The following is an 18,805-nucleotide window of genomic DNA, read 5'->3' as shown; positions in this document are numbered from 1 at the left end:
TTCTTCTGGTTGTTTGCCATAAAAATTTCCTATTGACAAGTACTTATATGAAAATTAAAGCATATCTTTTAACTAGTTTCAGTAATTAGATGGCAGCCATGCTTGGGCACTGCCTTGAAGAATTTTTAGTCAAATGAATCAGCCCCTGTACTTATTTTTTTGTTAAGCCTGGTACTTGTTCTATGAGTCCCTTTTGCCAAACCATTAAGTTACAGGGATATAGACACACCAACACCAATTGTCAAGTGGTGAAATGGGGGACACACACGGACACAAAGACACACACATAAATATATGTATTCAAAGGGCTTCTTTCAGTTTCCAATCTACCAAATCCACTCACAAAGCTTTGGTCAGCCAAAGTTATAGCAGAAGACATATGCTATTGATTAATTACAGGATTGATTAATAAATGTGATTGTTGTACCAAGGAACTATGACTCTCCAGGTTTATTAGAAACATATGTAAGCTAGCTGGAATAAAATGTGTAATGGTTAAATGTGTATAATGGTAAACTGATGCAAAAGGAATGTGTATGCCTTTGAAGGAAACAAATGAGTGAATTGATTCATAATTAAAAATAACTTATTCACTGGACTTAATTTGTGGTTGGTACACATAATTCTTCACTACATGCAAAATATTGACAACTGCTACGAGGAAGACACAAAACTCATTAATTGCATCCTATGTGAAACAAATAATGACTAACTATTTTAATGTAATTTATCAAATACCACACAATTAATTAAGCAAGTGAACAAATAAAGTAGAGCCATCTAAATTTTGGGAAATAATTATTGTTGGACAGTAGTGGTGTGGTGTATAGTAAAAATATAAAATGTAGTTTTAAAACTCATGAGGAAAAAATACACCTATAAACCTATAATGTGAATTTATGAAAAAAAAAAAAAATGAAAGCACCAACCTTCCTACAACATTTCTTTTGGGGTTTTCCACTGCCGCATTTACAAGGATCGGAAGCCTGAAGAATGTTCTGGAAGTCTTCATTTCGAGAGATTGTAGAATGTAACTTCTTCTGAAAGTCACTTAATTTACAAAATACTATGTTGTCATCTAAAACAATAATAAAAATAATGATAACGACGATTAAAAAGATTCTAGTAATTCATGTAATGATAATAATTCAGTTCTATATTTAAGAGATGAGGAATTATTTACATTAATTACATTTGACGGATATTTGTCCTCATCTTGTTTGTTGTTAATACGTTTCAGCTGATATACCTTCCAGCCTTCATCAGGTGTCTTGGGGAAATTTCGAACCTGGGTTCTCATTCTTAAGGTATTTTTTGATATTATTGTTGTTATCATTATTATTATTGTTGTTGCTGTTGTTGTTCAGGTCACTGCTTGGAATCGAACTCAGAATCTAGGGGTTAGTAGCCCACGCTCTTAACTACTACACCATATGCCCGTGGGCAATTATGGAGTGAATTTTAGGGCTTATAAAGAATAGTTTTAAATTTTGGCACAAGGCCAGTAATTTTTGATGGGAGCGAGAAGTCAATATCACCAATGCCAGTGTTCAATTGGTACTTATTTTATCAACCCTGAAAAAATGAAAGGCGAAGTCAGCCTCAGCAAAAATTTGAGCTCAGAACACGAAGATGGATGGAATGCTGATAAAGCATTTGGTCCAGGTTGCTAACACTTCTGTCAGCTCGCAATCTTCTCTACCTAGTACTTATTCTATTCGCCTCCTTTGCTGAACCGCTAAGTTATGGGGACATAAACACACCAACATCAGTTGCCAAGCGATGGTGGAGGGACAAACACAGACACACAAATACATACATACATACATACACACATATATATATATATATATATATATATATATATATATATATATATATATATATATATATATATATATACAAATATTTAACATGCAAGTGGCTGAGCACTCCACAGACACGTGTACCCTTAACGTAGTTCTCGGGGATATTCAGCGTGACACAGTGTGACAAGGCTGACCCTTTGAATTACAGGCACAACAGAAATAACAAATGTAAATATATACTGTACTGTCTGTTCTAAAAGAACATCCATGTTTAAGTGAATACAAATATTACCTCTCAGATATTAATACATTGAGGTGATATTTATCCCCATTTAAACGTGAAGGTTCTGTTAGAAAAAAACGTCCGCTTTCCATGCTAGCATGGGTTGGACGATTTGACTGAGGACTGGTGAAACCAGATGGCTACACCAGGCTCCAATCTGATTTGGCAGACTTTCTACAGCTGGATGCCCTTCCTAACGCCAACCACTCAAAGAGTGTAGTGGGTGCTTTTACGTGTCACCCACACAAAGGAAATAGATATTACCTCTTGGCATTGTTCTAACAGAACATCCCCATTTAAGTTGTCGTCATAGCAGTCTTTACCATTCCCTTGGATAACATTGGTGGCACGGAGAGGGGAGGCTGTTATGCATGGGTGACCGATGGCCTTCCATAAACAACTTTGCCCAAACTTGTGCCTCAGAGGGGGAACACACTGACAGGCTTCCACATAGTTTCTGTTTACCAGATTCACTCACAAGGCACTGGCTGACCCAGGGCTATAGCAGATGACACTTGCTCAAGGGGCTGTTCAGTGGAACATAACCTGAAACTGTGGTTGCAAAATGCACTTCTAAACCACACAACCAGGCCCACGTGGTTAACATTTCCAATTTATAAACAAAAAAATCATATTATCATTTCACTAGATTCAGTCACTTGATTGTGGCCACTCTGAAATATCACTAACAAGGAATTTTAGATAACAACTCTATGGAAACACAGGATGTGTTTTATTGGGGTTTATGTACTACAGTGTGGAGGCGCAATGGCCCAGTGGTTAGGGCAGCGGACTCGTGGTCATAGGATCGCGGTTTCGATTCCCAGACCGGGCGTTGTGAGTGTTTATTGAGCGAAAACACCTAAAAGCTCCACGAGGCTCCGGCAGGGGATGGTGGCGAACCTTGCTGTACTCTTTCACCACAACTTTCTCTCATTCTTTCTTCCTGTTTCTGTTGTGCCTGTAATTCAAAGGGTCAGCCTTGTCACACTCTGTGTCACGCTGAATATCCCCGAGAACTACATTAAGGGTACACGTGTCTGTGGAGTGCTCAGCCACTTGCACGTTAATTTCACGAGCAGGCTGTTCTGTTGATCGGATCAACTGGAAACTGCGACGTCGTAAGCGACGGAGTGCCAACAACAACAACAACAGTCTTGAGCCAGCTGCATGGTTTTCTAGCCCATGTACAGGATGATTTTACGAGACACCACACATGTGGATGGCTATCAGCTAACAATAAGCTCGTCTGTTTTTTGACAGGTCTTGTTTTTAGACCAGCGGAGTGCCTATGACTCACTCCTCACCTGGGAAGCCAGGTAGGGGAGCTGGTTTAGTCGACAACCACCTGACATGAAACAGGCAGTACTCGGTTACATGGTACCGGTTTCAGGATTTTCTTGACCTGATCTAGGTGCTTTCGTACCGACCTCAGTACTTTTGTACTTGTTTTATTATGAATCTCTGAAAAGAATGTGAAGACAAACTAAGTGTCATGGGAGGTAACTGAGTTGGAACTTAATACTGCAATGTATATTTCATTCATGTTCTAATCCTTTTCGCCGTTGAACATTGAGACACACAATATCATCATTATTCTTATGTTCGCTTTTTCAATATTAACATGAGATGGATGTGCGTGCGTGTGTGCGTGTGTGTGTACATACATATGTATGTATGTATATATAAATATAAAATACATTATTTACATTATCTACATTTGACGGATATTCGTCCTCATCTTGTTTGTTGTTAACACAACGTTTCGGCTGATATACACCCTCCAGCCTTCGTCAGGTGTCTTGGGGAAATTTCGAACCTGGGTTCTCATTCCTATCGATGTTACTATTATTATTATTATTATTATTATATTATTATTATTATTATTATTATTATTAATCAGGTCGCTGCCGTGAATCGAACTCGGAACCTTGGGGTTAGTAGCCCGCGCTCTTAACAACTACGCCATATGCCCGTGGGCATATGGCGTAGTGGTTAAGAGCGCGGGCTACTAACCCCAAGGTTCCGAGTTCGATTCACAGCAGCGACCTGATTAATAATAATAATAATAATAATAATAATAATATAATAATAATAATAATAGTAACATCGATAGGAATGAGAACCCAGGTTCGAAATTTCCCCAAGACACCTGACGAAGGCTGGAGGGTATATCAGCCGAAACGTTGTGTTAACAACAAACAAGATGAGGACGAATATCCGTCAAATGTAGATAATGTAAATAATGTAAATAATTCCTCATCTCTTAAATATAGAACTGAAATATAAAATATATATGTATAATATGCATATATATATATATATATATTAGACACACACACACACACATATATATAGGAGGAGGGGAGGGGAGGAGGGGAGGCTGGTGGTGATAGTAATGATGATGATGATGTTGATGATGACAACGTAGAATATGACAACCATAATGATGACATATGAGTTTACACAGTTTCTAAGCAATCGAATTTCATTCACAAAGCACTGGTTGTCCTGGGGCTAATGTTGTAGATACACTTGTTTGTCCAAGCAACTGTAGTGCTCTGCAGTAGGATTGAACCCAAGACCACACGGTCAAGAAGTAAACATCTTAAGCACACATCCACACCACACCTATAATCAATAAGTTTGTGAAAAAAAATGTAGTTTGGGCATAGAAAAAAAAAAATTATAACTTACCTTTGTTAGGAAGTTGGTCTTTGATAATTATCTTAGTTCTTCGAATCATAATTTGGTCTCGGATGTCACAAAATTTTTGCTTTGCTAGAAACAATGTAAGAATAAAATAACTGATTGGAACAATTTTACCATTGTTAAGAAACGACAATAGATCGATATTATATTAGTTTAGAGGTAGAATTTAATGTGTACAGACAATTCATTGACAGACAATTCGCTGACAGACAATTCACCGACCGACAGACAATTCTCAACACGGAGACTTACATCAAGTGCCTGGAAGAGGTTGTGTTGCCCTGGGTCAAAAGGGTCGCTGCTGGAACACCCTATTTCTGGCAACAGGACTCTGCACCATGCCACACAATTGTCCTGTCTGTAAGTTGTCTGCCGGCCAACTGTCCGTCGACGAATTGTCCGTCTACCAGAGTTTAATTATGGAATATGTTGTTTTACCTTGCCGTGCTTCTGCTAGTTCCCGTTTGGTAGCATCATGCTTTTGCCCTTGCATAATAAACTTCACATATTCTTCATAAAAATCTGTTTGTTCTCCAAGGAAACCTGGTTGAGCCCTAAATATGTTGCAGATAGAAGAGGTGAAAATAGAAAAAAACTGGTCTGAACCAGTTTTGAAAGTGCAGAACTAATTCTACAGAAAATTATCATAAATATGAGGGTTAACTTTGAATAAATTTTTGAGGAAACTATTATTCATAATAGTTTTAACATCCACTTTTTGGATGGAATTTGTCAAAATGGATTTTCTGCAGCTGAATGCTTGTCCTGTCATCAACCCCCACCTGTTTCCAAGTAAGGTAATATTTTCCTCATGGCCAGACATGTTTTCATGGCAGATTGGAAACAGAGGACACCGCTTGCACTAGGCACACACACACACACACACACACACACACATGTACACACATACATACACACACAGACACATGCATGCACACAGAAATATACATACATATATATATATATATAAATATATCATCATCATCATCATCATCGTTTAACGTCCGCTTTCCATGCTAGCATGGGTTGGATGATTTGACTGAGGACTGGTGAAACCGGATGGCAACACCAGGCTCCAATCTAATTTGGCAGAGTTTCTACAGCTGGATGCCCTTCCTAACGCCAACCACTCAGAGAGTGTAGTGGGTGCTTTTACGTGTCACCCGCACGAAAACGGCCACGCTCGAAATGGTGTCTTTTATGTGCCACCCGCACAAGCCAGTCCAGGGGCACTGGCAACGATCTCACTCGAAAATCCTAAGGGAGCCAGTCAGGCGGTACTGGTAACGGCCACGCTCAAAATGGTGCATCTCATGTGCCACCCGCACAAGAGCCAGTCCAGGGGCACTGGCAACGATCTTACTTGGCTTGCCGGGTCTTCTCACGCACAGCACATTTCCAAAGGTCTCGGTCAGTAGTCATCGCCTCGGTGAGGCCCAATGTACGAAGGTCTTGCCTCACCACCTCAGCCCAGGTCTTCCTGGGCCTACCTCTTCCACGGGTTCCCTCAACTGTTAGGGTGTGGCACTTTTTCACACAGCTATCCTCATCCATTCTCACCACATGTCCATACCAGCGCAATCGTCTCTCTTGCACACCACAACTGATGCTTCTAATGTTCAGCTTTTCTCTCAAGATACTTACACTCTGACAGGTATTCACATTGACATTACACATCCAACGGAGCATACTGGCTTCATTCCTTGCGAGCTTACGTATGTCCTCAGCAGTTACAGCCCATGTTTCACTGCCATGTAGCATGGCTGTTTGTACGCATGCGTCATACAGTCTGCCTTTTAATCTGAGTGAGAGTCCCTTTGTCGCCAGCAGGGGTAAGAGCTCTCTAAACTTTGCCCAGGCTATTCTTATTCTAGCAGCTACACTTTCAGCGCACCCACCCCCACTACTAACTTGGTCGCCCAGATACCGGAAGCTATCGACTACCTCTAGTTTTTCACCCTGGAATGAGATAGAAGTTGTTTCCTGTTTGTTTACAGTCTTTATTGCACCTGAACATCTGCCACAAACAAAAACTAACTTGCTAGTTAACCTGCCTTTGATGTTGCTGCACCTCTTATGTGTCCATAGCTTGCACCGGGTACATCTTATAGAGTTACTACCTACTCCTTTTCTACATACTGAGCAGGGCCATCTACCTGAAGGGGTTTGTGTTTTATCTACCTTCCTACTTATTAGGATTTTGGTTTTAGCTGGGTTGATTCTATGGCCCTTCAATTCTAGACCTTGCTTCCACACCTGAAACTTCTCCTCTAGTTCTGATAGTGACTCCGCAATTAGGGCAAGGTCATCAGCATAGAGGAGCTCCCAGGGGCAACCTGTCTTGAACTCCTCTGTGGTTGCCTGGAGGACTATGATAAATAAGAGGGGGCTGAGGACGGAACCTTGGTGGACCCCTACCTCTACCCGGAATTCATTGCTGTACTCATTTCCAACCCTCACCTTACTGGCAGCATCTCTGTTCATGGCTCGCACTGCTCTCACTAACCATTCTTCTATCCCAAGTTTCCTCATTGACCACCAGATAAGGGATCGGGGGACCCTGTCAAAGGCTTTTTCCATGTCAATGAAAGCCAGGTACAGAGGTTTATCCTTAGCTAGGTATTTCTCCTGCAGCTGTCTCACTAGAAATAAGGCATCAGTAGTGCTTTTACCTGGCACGAACCCAAACTGCATCTCATCTAAATTGATTCGATCCCTAATTAGTTGGGCTATGACCCTCTCTGTAACTTTCATAACCTGATCTAACAGCTTGATGCCTCTGTAATTATTTGTATCTAAAGCGTCACCTTTACCTTTGTAGCAGTTGACTATGATGCTGCTACACCAGTCATTGGGTATGACTCCTTCGTGTATCACCTGGTTCGTAATACGGGTGACTAGGCTATAGCCAACACTGCCAGATATTTTGAGCATCTCTGCAGTGATTCTTGATGGGCCGGGGGCTTTCCCGGTTTTCATACTCTTAATTGCTTTATCTACCCCGGTACTATCAACTCGGATAGCTGGTCCCTCTATTGGGTCGACATACGGCAGGCTCTCTTCCTCCCATTCATTCTCTTTATTAAGCAATCTATCGTAGTGGCATCTCCAGACCTCTTTCTTTGCATCCTCATTTAGTGCAAGCGTACCATCATCCATGCGAACACATTTCTCTCCTACAACATCACTATTCTCTCTCCTACACTGTTTTGCAACACGAAATACCTCGAGTCTTTGGTCCTCACGGTGCAGAACATTGGCAAATCTTTTCTTCTCTTCTTTTATATATATATATATATATATATATATATATATATACAGAGAGAGAGAGAGAGAGAGAGAGAGAGAGAGAGAGAGAAAGAAAGAGACAGAGAGACAGAATGACAGAGAGAGAGAGATACAGAGAGAGAGATACAGAGAGAGAGAGATACAGAGAGAGAGAGAGAGAGAGAGAGAGAAGGACATTACAATTAATGAACATAATAGACATAAACACTTTCCCTCTCCTTGCAGAGAGGGGGAGGGAAGGGGAGAGGAGAGGGGACGAAAAGGCAGAGGAGAGAGAGAGGCGGAGGGAGAGAGGGAGGGAGAGTGGCAGAGAGGACTTGGAGTGGAGTGTAAGGAGTGGCAGAGTGTTGGGAGAGAGGAAAGAACAAGAGAAACATTAAAATGTCTGATGTCATCAAATCAGCGACGACAAATGAACGGCGACAAAACAGCAGAACCGAAACATCTCAAACCCCATACTTATATATGAATGCAAAACAATCAAAAAGACATATCATAATTTTGCTCAGGACCAGATAAAAGACAAATGATTCCAGCAAACAGAAAAAACAGAAACTCTTCCTATGTAGTGTTGTTGATGTTTACTCAAAAGGTTTTTATACGAAAGAAATATATTGAAATACCAGTCTATTATGGACCAAAGCTCCATCATGTCATTTTGCAGTGCAGTGCCAGTCAAGCCATATCGACACAGAGAACGGAAGCTTCGCAAGGCCTGAGTTATTTGGGCTTTGAGTTTCTGTTAAAAAATAAAAGGCAAAAATTTTACAGTTCATCATCGTCACCATCGTCGACATTATCACTACCGTTCTATACTTAAGAGATGAATAATTATGTACATGATTTAAATTATTTACATTACTTACATTTGATGGATATATGTCCTCAAAATGTTGGTTGTTAACATGTTTCGCCTTCATCAGGTGTCTTGAGGAAATTTCGAACCTAGGTTCTCATTCCTAAGTTATTTTTCGCTTAATAATAATAATAATAATAATAATAATAATAATGATGATAATAAACAGGGAGCATGCCCATGCTTACCCCCAACCTCAGTTTCTAGACATGAGTGGTCCCAAGACCAAAGGCCTCTACCACAATTTTTAAGAAATATGGTAGAAAATTAGCTCAGGAAAGCAGGGATGCTACTTCCTGAGACCCCTTTCAGAACCGCCCTTCCTATGTGATGTGGTTCAAATACGAAATGCCTATGATGCTGAAGTCCCATGATGCTTCATGGGCCACCCTGAAAACCTCAATGTAGAGCATAATCTGACTCATAATGTCCCGGAGCTTCATGCGACGGCAACCAGTGCAGTGCTTATACAAAATGTCCTTGGAGGGCGGTTCCATATCACCATAGAAGTCCATCAAGACGATTTCCTCTGCCTTAATATCTTGCAGATTATGTCAGTACAGAAGGGAGAAACGTAACAAATCCAAGATTTACTGATGACATTGGTGGACTGATTGACAGGCAGGTGAAAAATTGGCCAACATAGACAGTCACCTTTAGAGAGCCTCTCCCAACTTTGAAAGGGAAACCATCGCCATCATCATCATCATTGTTTAAGGTTCACTTTTCCATGCTTGCATGGGTCGGGCAGAATTCACTGAAACACATTTACTACAGCTGGGTGCCCTTCCTGTCACCAAACCTCTGCTGTTTCCAAGCAAGGCAGTATTTACCTCATGGCCAGACATGTTTTACATTGAAGACTGGAAACAAACAACATTGCTTGCATGACAGTGATGCTCATCAATAACCATCACATGACATCAAGGCAAGGCTACACACAAACATATACTTACATACACACACACACAAACACAAGCACACTCAAACACACACAACCATTCAGTCCATAAGATAGTTTCCTGCCAATCCAATTGTCCTGTGGCTTTGGTAAAAGAAACTTGCCCAAGATGTCACATCGGGGGACTGAACTCCAGACCTCATGATTACGAAGTAAACTTCTTAACCATTTAGCCATGCTGTCTCCACTTCCTAATAACCCCCCACCCACCCACCCCACCCCACACACAAGCATATGCACATGCTCACACACACATACATACAAAACACACACATACATATACACATACATACACATTCACACACATACACATATACTTTGGTTTAGTTAATAACTGTTAACGAGAAAGAAAAATCCTCAAACTTACCTTAATTTTATGAACTTCATCAACAATCACAGCAGCCCAGTTGTAGTCAATAAGATAATCCTTAGAAAAACGAAAAAAATATCCAAAATTATTGATACTAAACAGATTATTGAACACAATGTAATTGCAGTTAGATAAAAGATGATTATAAAGAAAAAAAAAAACAGTTTTGTTGCAATAAAACTGGCAGAATTTGAAATCAGAACCTAAAGATGGCCAAAATGCTGCTGACCCTTTTGCCGACATGCTAACAATTCTGCCAGCTCATCACCTTAGATAGAGAATGAAAATATCATCATTATTTTTTTTATCCTCAAAAAGAAAAGATGTGAAAGAGAAAAAACGAATCTAACCTTGTTATCCCGAAACGTTTCAAAGGTTGTTAAAACAACTTCAAATCTATCATATTTCATTCCAGTCAAACAGTCTTCTTTATATTTTCTATGGAATTTACTAGAAAAAAATTGTGAACGGAAAAGAATTTTAATTTAATTTGAACCTAGGATGTAAAACCAGACATAATGCCACCAAAGGATTCAAATAATATTAGATATAGTCATAAAGCTAATATTGTATATTTCTCACAACATAATTATTTTCAATTAGATTTTTTTATATTCCCTAACATAACCATAACAAACTGGCCTATACAAAGTTCAAAGGAATTAATAGTTTACACATTAAAGTTTTTAGTGGAAAACTGGCTCCTGTGCAGGTGGCACGTAAAATACACCATTTTGAGCGTGGCCGTTGCCAGTACCGCCTGACTGGCCTTCATGCCAGTGGCACGTAAAAGCACCCACTACACTCTCGGAGTGGTTGGCGTTAGGAAGGGCATCCAGCTGTAGAAACTCTGCCAAATCAGATTGGAGCCTGGTGTAGCCATCTGGTTTCACCAGTCCTCAGTCAAATCGTCCAACTCATGCTAGCATGGAAAGCGGACGTTAAACGACGATGATGACGATGATGATGTTATAGCACTAGAGCCTCTGTAGAGAAATAATCAAGTTAACGATGGAGAACAGTAAATGAATTTTCCTCACCCAACAGCAAAATAACCCCAAGTGTCCAGTTCAGCAACCCAGTTATATAAAACATTGCCAGGTACAATAATAAGGAAAGGCAGACATGTATGAGCTTTAACTGGTTTATCCATTGAGTACATCTGAGAAAGAAAAGCAAAAAGAATATGAAGACTATATAAAAATTTAACCCTTTAGCAGTCAGATTTCTCTGTCAAATGTAAAAAGGTAAAAATGGTAAAGAACTCCTTCGGTCATAAATGACCATGGGATTGCACCTACAAAATTATCCTCCTAGGCACAAGTTCGGGCAAGGTTCTTTATGAAAGACCAGCAGTCACCCATGCATCTCAGCCTCCAGAATTATTTGATGTTCTCTCTCATTCCTGTGTGTTCGCAAATGTTCAAACTGCCTTCGTTCATTTTCCAAACAAAGCTGATCACGTCCAACAATGGATTCGACAACATTGCCAAAAATTTCATTTGGAATTGCATGACTTTGTATTCGAATTTCGTTTTTCAAATCATCAACTGTCACTGGTTTTGCAGCGTAGACCTTATCTTTGGGATGTCCCCATAAAAAAAAAAAAACATCCATTGGCGTGAGGTCTGGGGAACGTGCAGGAAATTCAAAGCTACCTCTCCTCCCAATCCATTTGTTTGGATTTGTTGCATCGAGGTAAGCCCGTACATCACAAAAAACAATACATTAGTTAGTAATCGTCTGTCAAAGAGTGAGTACATCTTTCTGGGACACCCTGTATATGTAGGTATATCCATATATACATGTGTATATACCTACAGAAGAACATACAAACTGTATTATGCAATAGAAACTTATACACGGTCAAGGCTGAATCTACTAACTGCGGTACACGAAAACCTAAGTAATGTAGTAGGTAGAGACCTAAACAACAGGACTTTTCACTTAGTATTATTGCATAGTAAAGAAACAGAACACTGTTAACGCACTAGTAATTTAATAGTCAAACAAGCTGTCAAGAATGTGTTACATATTCAAATTGATCTACTGAGTTCACTTAAGCCTGAAACATAGGTTTATAAGCAGCATATTCAGGGATAGTTAAAAAGGGTGATGAAATCCTGACACAAGACTGAGATATGGTGTACACAGTTGTTCTCTGCTTCTATCATCATTATCATTTAACATCTTTTTTCCATGCTGGCATGGGTTGGACAGTTAGACAGGAGCTGGCCAGCTGAAGGGCAACCCAGGCTCTGATTGTCTGTTTTGACATGGTTTCTACAGCTGGATACCCTTCCTAATGCCAACCACTTTGCAGAGTGTATTGGGTACTTTTTTACATTACGCCAACACAGATGCATTATATGTGGCCTCAGCTTGAGTGCTTCATACATGGCACTGGTACGAGTGTCATTTACATGACACCAAAATGGATGCTTTTACTTATATATATAGACAGATATATTGTTCACATTCTTCATAATTTCATCGTCAAGTTGTAGTGGTCCAAAAATCTATGGTTATATTCTATAGCACAAGATACTCTGGAACTCTACAAAGATCATACTTCATCATCTTCCTTCTCATGTCAGGTTTGCTCGTGCTGTCATAGGCTGACAGGTTGCCCTAAAGCGCATTCTCTATCACACTCCTTTGTTATCCGACATGCACAGAGAGGATATACTATTTTCCTATTGTATATCTTTTTATCCAGTACCAGGCTTTAAAAAAATGTACTGGGTGGGGTCAATTCATTTGACTAAAAACTCTTCAGGGCAATGCCCCAAGATGATCACAGTCAAATGACTGAAATTTTGCTACTCTGTGTAATTGGTTTAATAGTTAACCAATTGATGAATACTAAAGAAGTGAAATAGAACCAGTGCATGTGTTAATTGACATAATAACCCTCCTGAAATATAACAAAGTCTGTTTCAACATGAGTTCACATCAAGAAACTTGCAAACCAAATACAAAAAGAAAAAAAGCATTTTTTTTTTTTTTTGGAAACAAGTTCTGAAAATGTATGAGATTAAAGACTGAAAAAAATGAAACAGTAGCCTGACTTACTTTTCTAATAAAAGCTGGTTTAAGAACAAAAGCATCATCGTTGGTTCCAGTTTTCCCAAGCAATGCAGATATAAATGCAATGACCTAAGAGATACATTAATAAAATTTGGTTAGAATTTCCTAAATCAGGGCTCAGAATAGATGTTGAAAAATCGAATAAAAAATAATTATTAGCAACAGAAGCAATATCAATTCCAAAAGGCCATCTTTATATCCAACTTGATGTGGACGTTTTGTTAAAATGCTAAATACTACAGTATTCACCTTGAGAGGATGTTTCACATGGATGCATAGTGTACAGAAGCATAGAAGAACACATATTTATATTGCTGGCAGATGAGAATCATCTGCCATGGGCACCAGAACTGCCACATTATGTAATTTCGATATGCCTCATCTCCAGTAGCTGGCATCATGAAGCTGCATACAACAAAATCTCACTGCCAGCGATATATGGAATTTCAGTGACTGTTCAAGCACTGGTGTTGCAAATAGACAACAGGCTTATTAAGAAATAATTACTAGTGCCAGAAGCAGTATTAACCCTTTTGTTACCATATTTCTGTTGAGATGCTCTGTGTTTCTTTCAATTTATTTTAAATATAACAAAGAATTTAGCCAAAAAACATACTGTAATTAAACTAGTGTTAGGAACATAAATTGTGACTGAGGTTTGGTGGAAGATTTCAATTCAGAACTTTTGAAAACAAGACATTTATATTACAGAGCCAGAGACGGTTTCAGCCGGGTTAGTATCGAAAGGGTTAATACCAAAAAGCAATCTTTATTTCCAACTTAACATGGGTGCATTGTTAGAGCACCAAATACAGCATTATTTACCTAGACAGAACCTCTCATATAGAGGTCAAGGTTGAGAGAGGGTTTAGAAACATCTCACAAAAGAACTGATATGTTATTGGACCCTGTCCAAGGATGGCCTAATGTGCAGTTGAGAATGATGAGGAAATAAATAAACAAACAAATAAATAAATAAATAAATAGAATTTTTTTTTTTTTTAAATTGAAATAATCCAGACCTGAACTGTTTTACCGAGTCCCATATCATCTCCTAAAATTGCTCCTCTGTTGTTCTGGTAGTGACTCAAAAGGAAGCTAACACCTTCCCTCTGATAAGTTCTCAAGTATTGATTAATTGATGCAGGGATCTGGAGATTCAAAGTTTGGCAAGGAAGAGAAAATGGTAAAAAGAAAAAGAAAGAATTATTTTATGTCTTTTCCAAAGAAATGGGAAAAGTTATATAAAATCCACAGGCTGGGTCAGAAACGCTTTTAATATTCAAACGATATCTTTAATCTTCTGCCTTTTACTTGTTTCAGTCCATGGACTGCAACCGTGCTGGAGCACTGCCTAGAAGCAGTTGGTTGAACAATCTGACACCAGGACTTATTTTTGTGAAGTCTGATACTTGTTCTATCAGTCTCTTTTGCCAAACTGCTAAGTTATGGGAATGTAATTAAACCCATAATAGTTGTCAAGTAGTGGCAGGGGACAAACACGAAGACCCACAACATACACACACACACACACATATTATATTATGTGTGTGTGTGCGTGTGTGTATGTCCTAACTGGCTCCCATGCCAGTGGCACATAAAAAGCACCCACTACACTCTCGGAGTGGTTGGTGTTAGGAAGAGCATCCAGCTGTTGAAACATTGCCAGATCAGATTGGAGCCAGGTGCAGCCCACTGGCTTGCCAGACATCAGTCAAACCGTCCAACCCATGCCAGCATGGAAAGCGGATGTTAAACGATGATGATGATGATGTATAATTGAAGAAATTGGAGTCAAGATTCACACACTTATTGCAGCGATCCTTCAGTTTTTCTAAGCCCTGTAAAGGAACTCAGAAGGTTGGGTCTCGAACCAGGCATTTCGCAATACCCTTAAAGCCAGGAACTTTTCAGCACCCCCATCATATATATCTACACACACACACACGAGTGTGTGTGTATAAGACTATAGTAGAGGAAACTATGGAAACACAGTGGGATCAAGCCTAAAATTTTAGATGGTTGTGAAGCAAAATTCTTCAACACACAGCTATGTTCATACTCAATTCAAAATACCTTAACCACATAGTCAAGCCGTGTGTAGTGGTGCTAAAAGCCTGCCTGACCTGAATGGTTACAAATAACTTATCAGTCAAGTGAATCAGTTACATTTTGCTTACACTTCAATACTGTGTTCTCAGTCATATATTTCACTAGTTTTTACTTACCTCATATTTGGGAACCTCCCCAGGTTTTGTCAGTAAAAATGCTGTCTTCTCAGAAACTGGAGAGAAATCAAATGATGGCCGCTCTGAATCCATTTCAAAACCCTACTGTAATAACAACAAGAAGAAGAAAATAATTAAATAAATAAATAAACAATAAATAAATGTTTTCTGAAATAACAAAATGATTTTTTTTAGTAAGAAATTACATCTGAATAGTATAAATGCCTTGTTTTCAAAAGTTCTGAATTAAAATCTTCCATCAGACCGTAGTCACAATTTATGTTCCTGTGTGTGTATATATATGTGCTTATATATAAAATATAAATATATATAAATATATGTATGTGTGTGTGTGTACATATATATATACATATATATATATATATAGAGAGAGAGAGAAACATTGACAGATCAGATTGGAGCCTGGTGCAACCTCCTGGCTTGCCAGTCCCCAAACAGTCCAACCCATGCCAGCATGGAAAACAGATGTTAAATGATGATGATGATGTTAATGCATATATACGGATGTATGCGATCAAAGGGTAGTAGTTCTTTTCTAGCCAGATGTTGGGTAGAGCTTATACATGGATACAACTGTGTGATCTTGTTGGTTTTCCAAGACCTGATGCTTGAAGGGAGTGTCGTTGATTATATCTTGAAGTAAGAACAACCTTTATTTGTGTCTTACTAAAACAAAAATAAAAGTCAACTATTAGCAAACAGCTGAGAATTATTGATGTAAATGAATATTGATTCTAACATTGTCTTAAGTCCACAAGTTTGGTTAGGCGGCGAAATAGTAGATTAAATGAACACTAATATACAACTAATTCTTTACTTTATTGATCCCAGAGAAGGATGAAAGGTAAAATTGAGCAGGATTTAAACGCTAAACATAAAGCGCCATGACTTAACACTACTGGGCATTTTGTCTGTTGCTCTAACGATTCTACCAAAAGCATCAACAAGAGAAAACAACAAAAAGTTCAATGGTCTTATAACGTTCTTCTTGAATTGTTTCTTAAAATGTCTGGTATCGATTTGCATTGAAAATTTTAACAGTAAGTTGAACATGAGATAGCCCCAAACAGACAGTTAATACAAGGGAGATAATCATTTCCTCATAGTATTTGGTGGGATTAGAAGTTAGAACTTGAAATTAAGGACTACGGAAAAAGATTCATTGAGTTCACATCTTTTTAGTTTTTGTTCCTTACTAGTGAAGTTCTAAAAATTTCTTGCCAGTGTTTGCTACACATACTCCTATCTTCTTCTTTTGTTTTTCTGTAAAATTCAATAATATATATATATATATATATATATATATATATATATATATATATATATATATATACTTTATTTAAAAGCAGCAGAAATATAACAAAAAGCTGTTACTCGGAGTTTCACGTTCCCGTTCATTGGACAACTGCTGCTTGTAAATAAAGCATATTACTCTACCTCTGGTATTTGAGTACTCTTTTTTCCACCTTGTTGCACATTTATGTGCTTACTCCGGTATATAAATATATATATATATATATATTCTTTTCTCCTCTGGGCACAAGGCCCAAAATTTTGAGGAAGGGGGCCAGTTGATTAGATCGACCCCAGTATGCAACTGGTACTTAATTTATCGCCCCCCCCCCCCCCCCGGGAAGGATGAAAGGCAAAGTCGACCTCGGCGGAATTTGAACTCAGAATGTAAAGACAGACGAAACACCGCTAATCATTTTGCCTGGCATGCTAACGTTTCTGCCAGCTCGCCCAATCGCTAGACTGCAACCATGCGGGGGCACTGCCCTGAAGATTTTTCGTCAAGTGGATTGACCCCAGGACCCAGTTTATTTTTAAAGTCTGGTACTTACTACATCAATCTCTTTTTGCCAAACTGCTAAGTTACAGGGATATAAACAAAGCAACACTAGTTGTCAAGTGGTGGTGGAGGGCAGACAGACAGACAGACACACAGAAAGAAATAACAGAAAATTAATAGAAAGAATAAAAAAAACTTGTGGAATTAGTGCTATACACGCGCACACACACAACACAACAGGCTTCCGCACAGTTTCTGTCCACTAAATTCGTTCATCACAGGGTATTGAATGGCCCAAGGATGCTGTGCAATGGTGCTGAACCAAAAACCACTCGGTTGCAAAGCAAGCATTTTTAAATATTGAAAACAACCTAGCGGAAATGTCTTCAGCTTGAAGCTGGTAAACAATGGAAACCAAACATATTCGACATCGTTTTGCTTTCTTTCAAAGACATTTTATAAACATTATTATTGTTGGACCTATAATCTAAAGCATTCATGGTTAATATATTGTATATTTAAGCTTTTCCTGCTTCTATTTGCTGTCTATTTGCTATAGTCGACAACTCAATTATCACGTGGAAATAATAAATTGATGGCGATAACGACAATGATGATGATGATGATGATGATGGTGGTGGTGGTGGTGGTGGTGGTAATGATGATGATGATGAAAATAATGTGATGATGACGATGATCATCATGATAGTGATGGCGGTAATAATGATCATGGTAACGATGATGATGATGATGAAGATGATGATGACTAACATGACGACGATGTTGATCATGATTAGATCGACGGCAAATATGATGACGACCATGACGATGATGATGCTGCTGCTGATGATGATGATAATGATGATGATGATGATGATATTTACCTTCTCTACTTCGACCAATAAAATTGTTTTCATCTGTACATAGAAATATTGAATTTTAAGTGTAGCAGTATCGATTGTTGCCATACATTGTTACATAAATTACATGTAAATAGATTTGTTTTCTTTTTTTTTTTTCAGTAGCAGAACACATAATTAACAAAACAGGATACCTCATCATCATTATTTTATTATTTTGTGTGTGTGTGTGTGTGTGTGTGGTTTTTCTGAAACACCATTGAATAATCAAAACTATCGGGGCGCGGACATTGTATTATATAGTTTACTGAACCCGGAAATAATAAATTAAGATTTAAAGCCAATCTCTCCAGGAAACTTTTAGAAATACGCTGACGTTGAAAATCTCATAAGAAAATTTCAACAACGACTTTTAATTGAATAGAATCCTCCCCCACAATATATATATATATATATATATATATATATATATACATATATACATACATATATATATATATATATAACAACAAAGATGTAGTGTCATTAGTTCGTCC

The 18,805-nt window shown here is 38.5% G+C and overlaps 1 protein-coding gene across 10 annotated transcripts in view; it reads right to left on the bottom strand.

Moving 5' to 3' along the window:
- Positions 1-18,805, bottom strand: part of LOC106880798 (DNA excision repair protein ERCC-6-like 2) — a 30,466-nt gene that overhangs the window by 9,653 nt on the left and 2,008 nt on the right. For 6 of the 10 annotated variants that reach the window (XM_089365752.1, XM_089365751.1, XM_089365756.1 and 3 more), the window contains 10 exons: positions 15,597-15,701; positions 14,391-14,519; positions 13,354-13,437; positions 11,319-11,440; positions 10,629-10,728; positions 10,276-10,335; positions 8,715-8,830; positions 5,242-5,357; positions 4,789-4,872; positions 930-1,078 (listed from right to left, as the gene is read on the bottom strand). In XM_089365752.1, coding sequence (XP_089221878.1) covers positions 930-1,078; positions 4,789-4,872; positions 5,242-5,357; positions 8,715-8,830; positions 10,276-10,335; positions 10,629-10,728; positions 11,319-11,440; positions 13,354-13,437; positions 14,391-14,519; positions 15,597-15,689 — 1,053 coding nt within the window. In that variant the 5' untranslated portion in view covers positions 15,690-15,701. Of the gene's footprint in view, positions 1-929; positions 1,079-4,788; positions 4,873-5,241; positions 5,358-8,714; positions 8,831-8,957; positions 9,066-10,275; positions 10,336-10,628; positions 10,729-11,318; positions 11,441-13,353; positions 13,438-14,390; positions 14,520-15,596; positions 15,702-18,293; positions 18,327-18,805 lie in introns of those variants that run through there. The other 4 variants (XM_089365754.1, XM_089365759.1, XM_089365758.1 and 1 more) reach the window with 2 other exon arrangements.

The sequence above is a fragment of the Octopus bimaculoides genome, chromosome 18 (assembly GCF_046866305.1).
Source record: "Octopus bimaculoides isolate indiv1 chromosome 18, ASM4686630v1, whole genome shotgun sequence".
In the NCBI taxonomy this organism is placed as follows: domain Eukaryota; kingdom Metazoa; phylum Mollusca; class Cephalopoda; order Octopoda; family Octopodidae; genus Octopus; species Octopus bimaculoides.
Note: the sequence above shows the minus strand (reverse complement) of the source record. Positions and strands in the feature narration are given on the sequence as shown.